General features: G+C 31.7%; 1 protein-coding gene across 1 annotated transcript; it reads left to right on the plus strand.

The window, feature by feature from the left end:
* The first annotated feature begins 13,723 nt into the window (after window positions 1-13,723).
* LOC120080054 (palmitoyl-monogalactosyldiacylglycerol delta-7 desaturase, chloroplastic-like) lies at window positions 13,724-17,090 on the plus strand. Its single transcript, XM_039034607.2, has 4 exons — window positions 13,724-14,031; window positions 14,767-15,114; window positions 15,252-15,358; window positions 16,787-17,090. The coding sequence occupies exons 1-4, from the start codon at window positions 13,732-13,734 to the stop codon at window positions 17,007-17,009; spliced, it is 978 nt and encodes a 325-aa protein (XP_038890535.1). The 5' UTR covers window positions 13,724-13,731; the 3' UTR covers window positions 17,010-17,090.
* The last annotated feature ends 435 nt before the right edge of the window (window positions 17,091-17,525 follow it).

Genomic DNA, 17,525 nt, shown 5'->3' on the forward strand with positions numbered 1-17,525 from the left:
CGTTGAAGGTGCTTTGCGATAGTCTATGGGGTATGCGCCAATCGTAAGGTCGGGCATTGGAAGGAGAATGTGGTCATGTGGACTAAGCATTGGCCTTGGGGAAGCTAATTGAACGCATGTTCCTAAGGGGGGCATGAAAAACATGTTGTGCGTATGGAGTTGGCTAAAAGTTATGGTCGAGATCGGGTATATGCTGAAGGGCTTAATCATGCATTAATGAGGCTTGGCTATGCGATGGTGATATGCTATGTGCTAAGACTGAATTTTGCGCCAAGGACATTCGAGGGCATGTGGGCGTATATCACAAGTCTAGGGCGAGTAGCATGCGATAAAGATATGCTGTGACCTTGATTAACGCATGCGCCAAGGGTTGTGTGAAGAGACTGATAACTAGTAGAAATGCAAGTTATTATAAGCCTTTTATTTAGAATTATGAGGGCTAACAAGTAGATTATGCGGTGATTATACTAAGAATTCACGTGAAAAGTGAGCTTATGTCGACCAGCATTGAAAATCTCGGATAACATAATATTATGCGTTATTCTGCGTCCAAATGTCTATTTTTGTAGCTATCAAAGGAATCGATTGCATGTGGTGAATCCCACCATCGCGAAGGCGATCGCATACGTTCGTCGCATGGATGTTACGGCCATTAACCGCATGCGTCCATCACATAGAGGTTACGACTACAGAGTAATAACCATAATAGAGGGATGAATGCAAGGGTGGTGGAATGCGATGGTACTTCGAAAATCAAGCATGAACGCATACCTTGGGAGTATCAAACGATGATGTTGACATTTCATCTACCGTGCCGTTAGTAGCAGAGATTCAGAGCAGGTCCATCACGCCGTTAGTAGCAGAAATTCAAAGTAGGACCATTAATGCTATCGGTGATTGAGCTCAATAAATAGTAGAGCCTTAGAGCCCAACTTCAAATCATCTGAGCTTCTGCCTTAGGGCAGATCCTTGTGATCACAGACGAAAGCATGAAAAGACATTCTTTGAGAGTTCTTCATTCCTCCAACGATTACAAGTGATGACCGGAGCTTCGACAGAGATAGATCTCGAGAGAGACTACTCCACCGCCCATCCATGGCACCACCAGCAACCTTGACACACATCTGATGGAAGCAAGACATTGCCTACATCTGGCCTGCCATCTCTCTTCCATCTCTTTATTGTATTACATTTTGGCTTAAGATATTAATACATTTTGTGATCAATGCATCTCTTTATTTCCTTCAATTCCATCTTCATTTACCTCTTCTTTATCATCCTTTACTTTCATTGCAACGACTAAGTAAGATTGCTAGAGTATCGCATACTTAATCATGCGGCATAGACATATGAAGCATGTAGTAAACCACCAAGAGGTGTGCGTTGCGCGAGTATAGCGAGCAAATTCTCTTTTCTTAGTGTGAGGCTGTAGCATCGCTTGTCTATGAGCGGTCGCAATACTTGTTTATGTGCTTATCAACGGTGACTAACTGCCTGAGAGGGTAAGTAGTGGAACTCACTGAGCAAAGTAAGCAGTGTTCCTAGAGATAGGAATAATCTTATATCAACCATGTTTTATGTGATCATCTTGTCTTATGAGTGCATCATTCATCATTTGGACATACTTGAGAGAGTAGTCTAAAAACCAAATCTAGGCTTGAGAGAGTCAGATTGGATCGCATGAGCAAGAGTAGAGGCTTAGGAATAAGTTCTATTTGCTATTACACAACGCATGTGCCCTAAAACAAGGATGTAGTGGTATGCAGTCACCTTGTTTTATGTGAGTTAGCTCGCATAGGCAAGAATAGAAACTTAGACATAAGTCCTATTGACATTATCGCATATGCATCGCATGCGTTCTAGACAATTGTGTATAGCATGATCACATAACTTGTGCTGGCTGGGGTTACCCTTGCGATCAAGCTTATTGATGCGGTGAAGTCATCCCCTCCACCATTTTATCTATTTTTCCATGCATCTTATTACGCGTTAACAGTTGTCGTGTCTCTACCAACTCTCATAGTCATACTTCCATTGCTTAATCTTTCTAGTTAAGAGTAGGAGTAGCGCATAGTCCTTAAACTTCATTATTCTTTTATTCTTCATAAAAAAACACATCACTTCGCAACCTTTAGCTATAAGTCCTTGAGTTCGACCTCAGATCACCCCGAGAAACTTGTGATCTCGTTATACTTGGCGAGAGAGCAAGAAAACTTGTGGCAGGAACGCATAGTCATCGTATAGATTCTTAAACGCATATTGCATATCCCTTAGTCCAACGCATGACCAGTGACGCATGGAGAATGAACGCATATCATAAGATGAACGCATATTTATTTACTCCATTTTTCATGCATCAGAGACATGCGGCCATGAAGGGTATGCGATGATAAGAGAGCTATGGGCTGATAAACTTATCCGAACATGTGGCAATCAAAAGGATGTCTAGAGTCCATGCAATTTGAGGTGGGCAAAGGAGAAGGCATGCAAAATGAATGTGTTGTGTTGGATGAAGATGGAGCAGACACTTCAAGCTGGTGGTGGCAACGAATTGCGTTGGTAGCCTGAGTAGTGAACACCCAGGCATGCAGACAACAGGAGGTGTCGACACCATGAGGAGTTGAAGTGCCTATAAATAGAGCCGAGGACTTCACTTCAATTCAAAAAATAGTTTCCCTTCAATAATCACATAAAAAGAGAGGTTGAGAACAAATCAGAAAGAGCTTTGCATCGATCAGAAGGAAGGTTGTGTTGATCTTTGTGTTGATCAAGGCAAAGGACGTAAGCATTGTGTAGGCTGTACGGACAGACAGTAGTACGAAGTTCAAACGAGGAGTTCTCCCAAATTACTCGTGCAAATCAGGTAATTCTTGAACCAAAATCTTTTAAATTGAATGTAGTTTCTGTATGAGGGCTTCTATGAGAAAATTCTAGGTTAAGTGCTGTCAAAATTGAAGGAAATTAAGAGGTGTTCATAAAAAAAGGGACAGTCGGGCCAAGTGAAGAAAACTTGAGATTTCGAAGTCTCGAGTGGGCATTTCAAGGTAAAAAATTAAAGTAAGAAAATTAAGACATTTCTAAACATGTTTATAGAAGGAAGTGTCTTAAGATATGGTCTGGAATAATGAGAAATCTGAGCTTCAAAATGAATCTGAAATAGGGTTTGATAGGAGGCCAGGGGAAACCAGGTGAACTAGGAAGAAAGAGCAATCCCAACAGATCATTGGGAGTGGTTTCTTATTTTAGTATTTTAGAATATTTTGAATTATATGCTATTGTTATGAATGAATGCTCATTACCACGAGGAGAGTTCTCGTTACAACAAGGAGAGCATGTGGTTGGAATGGTCAAGGGGTCAACAGACCTAACTTTTGAGCCCGAGATTGAATCTTACGGGACGGTTAGGGGACTGAGAAATCTAGTTCCTGAGCTTGTGGGAGGAACCTTGCATGGGATGGTCAAAAGGCTGACGGGCCTAGCTTCTGAGCCCACAAGAGGGGGATCTATATGCACATAGGGTTATGAATGGGTATAAATGTGAAAATGTTGACTATCTACCGTGTGTGTAGGTAGGATTGTGAACAACTTTATTCAGGATAGAGGTTTGCATAATGACCTTGTATTGTGAGATGTTGAGATGTCTATGAGTCGAAAGAGACTTATAAAACTATGATACCACTCATTGGGCTTAAAAGATCACGCTTTACTTTCATCTCTTCCTTGCAGGTAACAGAAAAGTCCAGGTTGCAGCGAGAGGTCAAGGTCTGCCACGAGTTAGATCGTTACTAGATTAAAAATTATAGTTGGGTTAGAACTACTGTTGTAAAAATTATTTAAAATGTGTAAACTGGTTTCCAAAATGAGTTACATTTCTAGTTGTTTTCTTTAAGTTTTCCACTGCGAAATTTATTGTTTTAAAGAAAACTAGCAAGAGTGGGTAATGGATGTCAAAAGAGTGATATGTATTGTCTTCACACCTCCTTTTGGGTGAGAAATAAACTTGGGAGGGGGTTGACATGATGTTTGCATGAAGAAGGAGATCCACATAGAGAAGGAGATTCGTTCGTGTTATATGTTCGAGTGAGTTCTTAAAGAAAGGGTTCTTCCAAAGGTAAGGGTTTCTGAAACCCTAAGTATTCTTTTATTTAAAGCATGCTATAATTTAAGTAAATGCATATCGTGTTGTTGTTTTACTGTAAAACATTATATTCAATAAAAATGGAATTTGGGATGTTCTTTGCTTCCGCTCAAAGGATCTTTTTCGAAAATTTCCTTCAGTAAAGTCATAGCAAAAATAGTAGCTTATTAAAGAAACTACGATAAAACTTAAATCGATGAACACTTTGTGTGAATAACAAAAGTTATGGCCATTTTTTTACGAAGTGATATTTTTGTTTTCCAAATCGTTAAAGAATAGCAAAAACAGTATATAAAGGGTTATTTTCAAATATAGAAAAATAAACTAAAATATTTACAAAATATAGCAAAATTTTAGAACTATCAATGATAGATGCTGATAGACACTTATAGAAGTCAATCAGTGTCTATCAGACTCTATCATTAATAGTTCTAAAATTTTGCTCTATCTTGTAAATATTTTCAACAATTTTACCATTTAAAATAATTTTTCTATATAAAACTAATTTATTAAGAATATGAGAATGTACAACTAATTTATTAATAATGTATGTATAAAATTATGAAAACAATTAAATTATTTGAATAAAATTGAATACATAAAAAGTAATGAAAAATCATTAAAAGGTTTCAATAAAACATATGTATAAAATAAAATTTAATAATATATTGATATTTAAAATATAAATTTAGTTGAAAAATATGGATATTTAATTAAGGTGAGATTAATGCGAAAAGTGGTTAAACAAAATCTAAAATAATAATAAAATATGGAGATTATGTGAACAAAATAGGAGGGTCGTGGTTGTTAAGGAATATCAGTAATTACCCTTTATACATAACTGTTTTTTATTCTACAATTACTTGGTATTTGTAGTTTCATCAATTTGGGGGACTGATAAACCTGACATCAACCACAAAACATTTTTATCTTCAACAATATTTAACTCAGAGGAGCGAAATATAGTTTCATCAATAATTTGCGGAATCCGGTACATTGTCAAACGAAATATAGTTAACTCAGAGGAGCGAAAAAATTTACCTTGGATATATTCCACAAATTATTGGAACTATGAATTTGATGGAATATGCGCCTCAAAATTTTCAAAATCATGATAGTGAGAATTCTTTTCCCATCGACCATAAAAGAGGAGTTTAATCCATTGTAAAGCCATAACATAAAGAGTAGCTAAATCAATGAACACTTTGTATGAGTAACAAAAGTTATGACCAATTTTTTACGAAGTGATATTTCTTTTTTCTAATTCGTTAAAATAATAGCAAAAATAGTATATAAAACCAATTTATTAAGAATATGAGAAATATATAGCTAATTTATTAAGGATGTATATAAAAAATTATGAAAAACAATTCAAAGATTTTGAATAAAATTGAATACGTATAAAGTAATGAAAAAACAATCAAAGATTTGAATAAAATATATGAATAAAATAAAAGTTAATAATATATGGATATTTAAAATATAATTTGATAGAAAATTCTGGTTATTTAATTAAGGTGTGATTAATTCGAAAAGTGGTTAAACATAATCTAAAATATGGAGATTATGTTAACTACATTAGCAAAATTATGAGGGCAATGCAATTACTCTGTATATATAACTTACCTGATTTTTATTCTATAATTACCTAGTTTTTGTAGTTTCATCAACAACAACTACTACGAATCAGACAAGGGTAAATCTGAGATTTAGGAATATGTGGCCATGTGTATATCACGTGAGTTTCCATAAATCTTATTTTCGAGCGGTTTTTCCATTTTCTGTAACGAAACCTTTAATTTTGTCATATGCTCAAATTTTTCTTAGAATTGGGCTTCTAAACCAACTGGCGTCGAGAGGAACCAATCACGAGCCGAATGGTTAGGCTCGGCCTCGTGAGGTTGGACTTTTGGAATGGGCCGGCCCATTCCAGCTTCATTTATCGGTCTTTCACTAGGCTTTGAATGTTGAGTCCTGATCTCCTTCTTTTAGCCTTAGATGAGCTTCTTATTGAATAAATGCGGAATTTCATCTAATAGTTAATTAGCTTTGAGAGGAGTAAAGTCTCAATTTTTTCATGTTTTGTTGGAAAAAGTTTACAAATTAGAAGTCTTGCAATTATGTTTTTGAATCGAAGGATATAAAATGAAAAAAAATAAGTATTGTAAAAGAGGTGTGATAGTTATCACACGTACTCCGATACTTAAGTTAGAAGAAAATCCAAAGTTTAGAACTTCAATAATTCAATAATCGGTGAGGACTTTCTTGTTTCTCCCAAAGTCCTTGAAGCCTTTTTATAGAGTTTGGTCTCCTTATCCATTGATTTTCCTATCTGCTTCGAAGTTCCATTAGAATCTTTTTATCCGTGTGGATCGTCCAGGTCGAGTCGTGCACTATTTGGCTATGATCGGCCTCAATCCAAATCGATGTTGAGAGGCTTCATATGGGCTTTGGGTCATTCTCCTCTCGTCTTTTGGGCTTAGATCTTTTGGTGATTTGTGTGGTATTTGAGCCTAATGTCCTATTAAAGATATTTTTGCCTTTTTAGTTTAAAATTATCTATAATAGACATCAATAATGATTAATAGATTTAAAATTTTAAAGTTTATAACTAAAAATAAAATTAAAATTGATGAACAATATTAAAAAGATATTATATATTTGATCTTAATTCAATGTATGAATGTGAGGCAGATAAATATAAATCAATTTGGATTATTATCCATTTCTATTTCATGAGCATATTATTTCTTCCTTTTGACTTTGGCTCTCGAGAATCTTTGCTTCAATGTCAAACGCTTACAACTTCATAATAATTGCTATTGAATTCCGCCTGCATTATTTTTCATATGTTTAATATAAATATAAGTTTATTAAGGGTAAATAAATATAAAATTACCTAACTGGTAAAACAACTAAAAATATTTTTAAATATATCAAAATATCACTATTTATCATGGATAAACAGTGAAAGACATTGATAGATGCATAAACATTGAATGTCTATCAATGTCTATCAGCATCTATCACTGATATTTTGCTATATTTGTAAATAAGTTGACTCATTTTCCTATATTTGAAACCAGCTCTATAAAATGATAATAGACATTCAATATTGTAATTTTTTTTAGCTAGTTTCAAATTTCAACCTTAAAATGCAAACATATAATATTATAATTATTTATCCATTTTCAAATTTTAATTTGTTTTTTTGTTAACTAGATGGACAGTAACATTTTGCTATATTTGTACATAAGTTGGCTCATTTTTCTATATTTGAAAGCAGTCGTATTAACACATCATCACAATACTCTAATTACAACAACATTATTAAGGATATAGCTTATTACATGCCAAACTCTGACTCTAACTCTACAGAGACTAACTAATTTCCGACCACTTCCAGACTAACACCTGACTAACATTCTTTGTCAAGCAATCCACAATCTTAGAATCCTGAAACTCATCTGCTAACTAGGAAAAAAACAAAAATATTGAAAAGTGTGAGCTGGAGAGCCCAACGTGGGATTTATTTTCAACTATTTTCAATATAAATTATACGTAATAATAACAAACCTTATAATATATTGTAATATTTTTCTAGCTAGTTTCAAATTATAAAATATCAAGCAATAATCTTCATCTTCTCCATGTTATCCCTTTAAAACCAAGCCACCACAAACTGCCAGCACATGGTCTTGGGGACTTGGGACATGATCATGAATTTTGGCAGCATCTTCTTGTTCTCAAGCCATAGAGACCATTTCTTTTAATCCCTTTTAGCCTTTATCCATTCCTGTGGATTCTTCACAATGAATTCATTAGTAGAAAACACAATAGACCAATTATCATCAACTGTGAGTTTGCTAACAGATAATAAATTCTTCTTAATTTGAGGTACCACTAATACATCATTAACTTTTTTGGTAATATTTTTTGTTTCTTGTTTCTTCTAATTTTTTCTTAACATTTTTTCTTATTTTATAATATAAATACACTTTAACTATGTAAAATAAAATATATATAGCATGCATTAGTATGCAAAAAAACAGTTATAAAGTATTTACATTATTAAATACTCATAAGTTCGGATGTAACACCCAAAATTTTTATTCTTAATGTAATTTCAGTATTTTCTATTATTTTAGGACATTTTTGAAATTTTGAAAATTCAATATGTAATTATTGTTATTTAATTAATAAAAAAATGGTATTTCAATTTAATTGTTTGATTAGAGAAAAATTGTGAAAATTTGACCTCTGATAGAAAATTGGACATTTATGTCGCATGAATGTAATTTGGGATTATTGTCAAGAATTAATTGAATTGGACGGGGAATAGTTGAATTTTGTTGAAAATGAAATTGTTGGAGAAAAATAATTTAGTTGTTATTATATTTTATATGTCCTTTTTTCCCTCCCATCCCTCGCATGCCATCCCCCCCCCCCCTCCTCCGTCTTCATCTTCTTCTTAATGCCCTAGCCTCGTCCAACCACCTCTTCTCCAGTCGGCCATCACGCGCGTCCGATCAAGTTGCCACTAATTTGTCGTGTCGTTGCCTCCTCCCAGCCCCCTTCGCGCTACCGCTCGTCAGCCCTCGCCCCCATTCGCATGCTTCAGCCAGCAGCTCGTTCGCAGTGTGAACCCATGAAGCCAGTTGCCTACCTCGCGCCAAATCGCCGTCGAATGGGGTGGTCCAGTCGCGCACCGTCGCTCGGGTCTCAGACTCTATGAGGCCATTCGACGCCCTAGCTAGCCGTCCACATTAAGTCGTCGAAGTTCAGCTGTCGCCGCTCCACTAGCGTCGTTCGAGCCTTCCTCCGACTATTTCCACCGCAGGCTGGTCGTCCGCTAGTCCCACACGCTGTTGTCGTTGGGTCAGTGTCGTCGCCGTCGATTTCGGTATGATTTTTGTAAGGTTGTGGGTTCCATTTCACACTTAACCATTATGTTTGGATGTTCATATTCAAGTTTTGGGGAGAACCTTGAGGTTTCCTGGTGTTTTCGTTGTGAGTGATTTAAGTTTGATCTCATGGGTTTTCGGTAAGTTGTTGAGAAGCTTTTGGGTTAGGATGCATGGTTTTGGAAACTGTGCTTAGCGATTAAAATCTCATATTTGCTTGTTTGTTACTTTGGTTTGATTCAAGGTTTTGTTGGTCAAGGAAGAGGCTAAGCTTGCTAGTTTCTAGGGTATGTGATTCGAGGTAAGTAACCGTACTATTGGAGCTGCCTCGTGCCAGGCAATATTAAGTATGTTGTATTGAGGTTGTTTATTACATTGATTATTACGTATGATTTCTCTAAGTTAGTTGTATGAACTAGATACACATGAAAGAGGATTGAATGCTAGCATGATTTATGTACATGTTACTCTTGAAGATTTTGTTGAATATGAGGTGATGAAATTTATAGGTATGTTATGGAACTATGATGATAAGGTGTATATCTATGTTATGGAACTATGATGACGAGATGTATATATATGTTATGGAACTATGATGACGAGATGTATATGTATGTTATAGGGCTATGATAATGAGATGTATATGTATGTTATGGAACTATTATGATGAGATATATATGTATGTTATAAAACCATATTATGATGTTTGTGATGTTGAGATCATGAAAGTGTCCTCACTGTTAGTTATATGCCCACTAGAGGTTGTGTGTCCTTCGGGATTCACTAAAGGTGGTGTTTTCCTTCGAGATTCACCAGAGGTTGTGTTTCCTTCGAGATTCACTAGAGGATTCACCAGAGGTTGTATGTCCTTCGAGATTCACTATAGGTGGTGTGTTCCTTCGGGATCTACCAGAGGTTGTGTTTCCTTTGGGATTCACTAGAGGTGGTGCTTTCCTTCGGGATTCATCAGAGGTTGTGTTTCTTCGGGATTCACTGGAGGTGGTGTCTCCTTCGAGGTTCACCAGAGGTTGTGGGTCCTACGAGACTAATGAGAGGTAGTGGGTATATTTAACTACAGAAGGATGAAATTCAGTTATTCATGTATGTATGTGTCCCATGAGGACTAGAAGCATGCTTACGTTCCACCCTAGCAGTGGGGTTACTTACTGAGTATTTTATATTAGAGGACATAGATGCTTAGCCTGACCCCAGTAGTGGGTCTACTTACTGAGTATTTTATACTCTCCATTTCTCATGTTTATATTTCAAGTAAGGACAGGGATGCACCGGCGAATGACAAGAGGAATCCATGAACGAGCCACTGGGGACCAGTTTTATACTTCCGCTCATGATATTTAGATTTCTTTCCATGTTCTTCAATTTTTAGTTTTGATTTTTGAAAAATACTGTTAAAATTTGTTTTCAGACATATTTATTATCATTTATGATTTATGGGTACTCTATCAGTTGATTTTAATATTTGAATTTAATGGAGGTCTTTTAATTTATCTTATTTATTTAGCATATATTTCACTATAAAAGGGTGTCGTTTTAAGTTTCATGCATGCATGTATTTAGTAACGGCCTAGCTTGAGTCCTAGGGGGTTGGGTCATTACACCCGATATATAATGAATAACTATAATATAATTGTTTCCATCATTCATATGTTGCTAAAATTTGATTCGTCACTCAAGTCATTTGTCTTAAATAATGTTGACTCAAATCCAGATTAATTATATTATTATGTAAATGTAGTGGTTGTAAAATATTAAAGTGAACTTAAATGAATATCTTAATAAACAACATTTATATATTGTAAAATTCTAATCGATTTTGAATGTACGAAAAATAATAGATTTAAATTTAAAATAATAAATGAACATGCATATTTCAAAATTTAATTCAAAATTCATAAAATATATAAATATATCTATTGAAAATTTAAAATTCAAAACTAAATTAACTTAGAGATATAAAACAATTAAAAAAATAAACAAATAAAAAAAAAGAAATATAGAAAAATTAATATACAAAATATTATAAATATGTTAAATTAGGTGTAATGTAAATGTTCATTATTAGTGTCAATTGACTATGTATCACTTATCTATTATCCATGTATTGTCTATGTGTCTCAAAATTCCACACTATATTTAGTGTTCATGTAATTCACTACCTAGTTGCCAAATTGTCGTAGTATTTGGTGGGTTTTGAAAGGTACATATTGGTGATGAATCCAAACAGATTGGAGAAAGTAGAAAAATCTATTTTTTGTTACTTTATTTATTTTTTGTTTTATATATTATATTATTTTTATTTTAATATTTATTTATTAATATTATATATTATTATTATATTGTATTTTCTCCATATATGTGTTGTCATTGTCTACTGTTATCTTTCTCACATTCAATACAAAAAAGAAAAAAAAATTAGAAATAAAATACTTCTTCACTTGGGCATTGAATGGAGAATGTAGGGCCCAAGGATGGCAAGAGGAATGATTACAAACTAATGAGCCAAACCCAATTTTTATTCCTAATGGAAATGAATTAAAATAAAATAGAAATAAAAGAGGGAGAAACTACCTTTTATAATTTCTTAAATTTAACCTCAGTTTTAGGAATATTTTTTAAATTTTAAAAGCAAAAAATGAAAACGATTATCAAATAAGTTAATTTCTTAAAAATTAGAACAAAAAATAGAAAAATAAGAAACGAGAACGTTATCAAACAAATCCTAATTTAATATTTCTTTTTTCATGTTCAAGAATCCAAGTCAAATACAAAATTTAAAATATAAGTCCCATTTGGTAATCATTTTTGTTTTTTCAAATTAAAAGTCTTTAGACAATGCTTCCACTTCCAAATTTCTTCATTTGTTATTTATTTTTTACAAATAGTTTAAAAAACCAAGTCAAATTTTGATAATTAAAAAAAAGTAGTTTTCAAAAAATTATTTTTGTTTTTGTAATTTGATTGAAAATTTAACTTTTGTACGTAATAAAGACACAAATCATTATAAGAAATGTGGATAAAATAAATTTAATTTTAAAAAAAAATCAAATGATTACCTAACGAGACTTTAACGTCAATGTTAATACGCTTATAAGATATTTATAAACTCTTTGTTTCTTTCTTTATTTATCTTCTTTTTTTTCCCTTTTTCTTGGAATCTTATTGTTCATCCTGATAGGGCCCATTTGGATTTTCGCTAAAAACAAATTGATACGATATCATTTTTATTATTTGAACAAAATGGAGTCAATATTTCGCATCACAAAATGCTGCGTTATGGCAAATAAACATTGCAATTTAAATAGCATATCATCACCGTCATCATATTAAGTATGATTTGATCAAATAGTTGGAAACCCATATAAATAATCGAGAGATATATGGTTTAAATTTTCTTATATTAAAAAAATAACATTAAAAAAATTACAATGAGTACTAAAAAGTCCATTTGAATATTTACAAATCTAACAATAACTTTTTAAGCTTTAAAAATTTCGTCAAATTCTTAAATTTGATTATTTTTTCTAGTTATACCAAATTTATCTGGATTGATGCATCAACAATATATCTAATATACTTTATATTTTGTATATCAATTCTTTATATTTCATATATCAATATTATATTTAATATATTCTATATTTCGCGTCATTTATCTTTGTTAAAATTCAATCCTTTTAATAAATCCTAAAATAGTGTTTACTATAAATTTCTTATTAATTTTTTCAAAAAGAAAAAAATATTAAACTTCCTTTCAAATTTTGGAAATATATTCACATGTATTTTATTCATAAAACTATTATATTATTGAACCAATTTTAATTTAAAAAATAATTTTAAATTACAAATTTTAAGATTTATTTAAATTATAAAGATAAAACTTAGATATTTCTACCTAGACGAAAACGGAATAAACCTGAATTACAGTGATGAAGAAGATATTTTACTTTGCAAATTGTATTTTTTACTCCTCGAAACAAGGTTTTAAATTATTTTTCTACAAGAGAATGATTAGTTGGTTAAACTTATATATAATATTAACGCCAACTAGCATTCTGCCATAACCATTATATATGAAATGGATTATCTAATCTGTTGACTAACTAATCAATTTGTTTACTTCTTAACGAGGAAAACGATTGTTTTCTATATACATGTATATAACAATATGACAATTTTATATAACTTTTCTAAATAGTTAGGGGTATAGAATATATTTTAAGTGTTTAATTTTAAAAAAAAAATCATTTTAGAAGAAATTAGAGTGTTCGGTAACCACACAAAATAGTTTTTCAAGTATATTTTAATAAATTTTTATCAATAAAAATGAATATTTTAAAAAAAATATATATTTTTTCAAGTCAATCTAAACGAGTCCTAGAAGTATTTATTTAAGAATAATACTTGAACGTGGTTGAAGTTACATTCATTTTTTTAGAAAAAGGAATATTTAAAAATATTTTTAAAAAAGATTGTCATGTGAAGATTTGTGACTAGATATTTTGATGGACGGCACAAAAATGGAGACAGCACTAAAGTATTTCTCTTTATTTTAGTTATCCAATGATAGAGGGAAAATTATTATTACATTGGGAGTAATAAAACAGTATAAATATACAGGCTAGAACGAACAGGTGAGTAGTTGGCTTGAGCTAGAGCAAGGCCTTGCTGATGGACACATCAAAAGAAAAATCAAAGGAAATGGGGAAGGTTCAAATGCCATTTTGTAGGAGAAAATGGACCAAGAGAGACAAATATATGGCAGCTCTCTTTTTATCTTTCCACATCCTTTGTATTTTTGCACCCTTCCATTTCAATTGGAATGCATTTTGGGTGGCCTGTGTATTATATGTTATCACAGGTCTTTTTGGAATAAGTATTTCTTATCATAGAAATCTTTCACATAGAAGTTTCACACTTCCAAAATGGCTCGAATACACATTTGCATATTGTGGAGCTCATGCACTTCAGGTTTGAATTCGTTGTACTTGAGCTCATTTTGCTATATTAGAAATAGTTAATTTTTTTTTTTTTTAAAAAAATTAGGAATGTTTATATTTAACATTGAGATTTATGTAAAAAGATAACAGTTAATTCTAGAGCATATTTAAAACATCAATTATATATAGGTTTAAATATTACTTTAGTTTCAGTATTATTTGTTTTGGTTTAGTTTCATTTTTGTAATTTCATAATTTTCATTTTCGTCCTTATATATATACTTTTAATTTTAGTTCATTTTAGTCTTTATATTTTTTAAATGTTCATTTTGATATTGTACTTTCAAAATTTTTGTTTATTTTGATCCTTGAAGTACTTTTAGAAAATGGTCATTTAATACCATAAAAAAGAAATAACGATGAAATTAAAAGGAATAAAATGGGTCCCTTTTTAAAAGTAGGAAGACCAACAAATGAACATTTTCAAAATACAAGAACCAAAATGAACTAAAGCTAAAGTACAAGGATCAAAGTAGTATTTAATTATATATATATATATATATATATATATATATATATATATATATATATATATATATATATATATATATGCTTGTATTCAATGGTATCAATACATTCCTACTTTCTCTAGTGGGTCATTTTCTTGAATCTCGTACTCCCATAATTACGATATATATTCTAAAAAAACAAAGATAATGTCTAGGGTTTTTCGATTTTCTACTTATATATATATTTTTAATTTTAGGGTGATCCAATCGATTGGGTGAGCACACATAGATGTCATCATCAATATGCTGATACCGAAAGAGATCCACACAGTCCTATTCAAGGATTTTGGTTTAGTTACATCGTTTGGGTTTTAGATTCCAATACTTTAACCAAGAAAGTTTGTCCAGAGTACTTTATTGATTATAAAGATAATGAAAGAAGTGTGTTTACAATGGTTATGAAGTATGGAAGGCCAAATAATGTTGGTGATATGGATAAACAAACATTTTATAGATTTATTCATGATACCTACTTTCTTCATCCAATTGCTCTTGGACTTCTTCTCTACATCGTTGGAGGAACACCTTTTTTTATATGGGGAATGGTAAATAAAATCACTCTCTCCAACTTCTTTCCTTTCTATTATCACTCTATAAATCATGCATAATTTTTTCAAAATTAATTTATAAATACATATGTTAGATAAGGTATGACATGTATTGATTTGTATTCATTCTGTAGTGTGTGAGGACTTCATTGTTCATACATGTAACCTTTATGGTTAATTCAATTTGTCATTCATGGGGAAGACAACAATGGAACACTAGAGATTCCACTAGAAATAATTGGTAAGTGCTTTATTGTGAATTCTTGTCATTTATCTACCTCATTGTCAAGTGAAGGATGATTAAAATAGTTTGAATCTTTATTTCAATTAGCAATATTCTATAGACTGAAGATAACTTTTTATCTATTAACTTTGAAAAGTTACATTTTATTAGTTTCCTGTTTTTTTTTTTTTTTTTAAATTGTAATTTAGTACTCCATGAATTTTAATATAATCTATACTTTGTAATGATTTAGTCTTTATATCCTAAAAAATAGTATTATAATTAAATGAAATTTCTTACCTAGCGTGTTGAGTTATAAATTAGTTGGAGATGAAATTTACTTATTAACTATAAAAATTAAGTGATGTGAATTAGTGTTTATAAGATTTTTGTTTTAATAAAAGTACGAGAGGTAGGAGGGATCAGTAAACGTACCAAAACATCTTAGCTAGGTTACCACATCCTTAACGCCCTCATCATATTCTCAGAAACCTTTAGAACTGTATTAATAAAGAAGAAATATAAAGAGTATAACAGAGTTGGAGAAGAACTCGAAAGTTCGAAAATGCAAGCAAGGAAAGGCTAGAGAAAAGTATTTCAATTTAGCGATGGTAGCCATGTCATAATTAAAAAAAAAAAAAAAGGATTTAGTACACTATTGGGCTGTTAAGTATAAAATTTTCTCCCACAACTGTAAAGTCGACTTGGCACCAGTATATATTAAACGTTCGGTCATTGCGCTCGAGCCATATACACCAAAGCGATGCACCGATAATATTGGTAAGAGTAATGGTTCTTGATTTGATTTTAATCTAGATAAGAGTGGTAGTAGCTCCTCCAGAGTAGATGGAAAAATATCCCAAGCCTGCTGCAAATGTAACCATATATCATGAGAATACCTACAATTCCAAAAAAGGATGTCTACACTTTCACCACTGCTTTTACACAAAACGCACCATTGTGCATTGAGGTTTAAAGAAGGGAAGCGAAGTTGGCATTTATCATTGGTATTAAGACCATTGTGAAGCATTGACTAACTAAAATACTTGCATTTTTTAAGCTCCATCAGTTGCCAACCTCCAAAATAGAAGATGAATCAGAGATGAGAAATAACATCTTTTAATGACCTGACAGAAAAGGAGCCATTTGAAGTAAGAGACTATTAATTTTTAAAAACCAAATGATTACAAAATGAAACTGAAACGATTACCAAACTAGGCTAAGTAATTAAATTAAGTATCTCTATTTCAAAAAACTCAGATTAACATTTGAACTCGTACCTTCACAAATCGTGAAACGTTATAAAAAAAATATATATATTTACTTTATAATCATTATAGTAGGGATCAAACCTCTAACTTTTTATAGTATTCTGTCTTGTAACTTAGAAAAAGGAATTGCATATATATTGCCATTTATTAAGTTTATCTTCTGTTGCATTCTCAGGTGGATTAGTTTGTTTTCATTTGGAGAAAGTTGGCACAATAATCATCATGCCTTTGAGTATTCAGCAAGGATGGGGCTTGAATGGTGGCAAGTTGACATTGGTTGGTATGTTATATTGTTTCTTCAAGCCATTGGATTGGCCACTGATGTCAAACAACCCTCTCAAGCTCACAAGCAAAGGCTAGCTATGGATAAACCAAATGAAGCCCTTCCAGAATATTGATGTTTTACATACAAATAAATTTTCTTCTATGAACTTTTTAGAATGGAATATAATTGGAGACCATTTGGTTCGACTTTCTAATGTCCCGCTTCGTAATCGTTCTTAAATAATTATGCATGTTTTCTTTTCATTTTTATCATAATTTTCATATTTTACGAATGACAAAGTTAAATTCTTAACTAAGTTTAATTAAAAAAACAAAAACAGATTTTGAATATTTTTTTTTAATTTTCAAAGCTTGGCTTTGATTTTTAAAAACATTAGTAGAAAGTAATAAAAAATCAAAGAAATCTAGATATGGATTGAGTGCGTAATTTTTTTTAAAAAAAATCAAATGATTACTGAACGGAACCTAAGTGTTTAAAATTTTTGTTTTTTAAACTTACAAATATTTTTCGATCATTTAGAAAGTATTCAAATGGATACTAAATGGAACTTAAGTATCAACCAATTGTTTATTTTAAATATTTGCTTTGAAGGTGTAATTCAAAGAATTAGTTGCAAGCATGTAAAATA

The sequence above is a fragment of the Benincasa hispida genome, chromosome 1 (genome assembly GCF_027475165.1).
Source record: "Benincasa hispida cultivar pf3 chromosome 1, pf3_genome.v1.1, whole genome shotgun sequence".
Classification (NCBI taxonomy): Eukaryota; Viridiplantae; Streptophyta; class Magnoliopsida; order Cucurbitales; family Cucurbitaceae; genus Benincasa; species Benincasa hispida.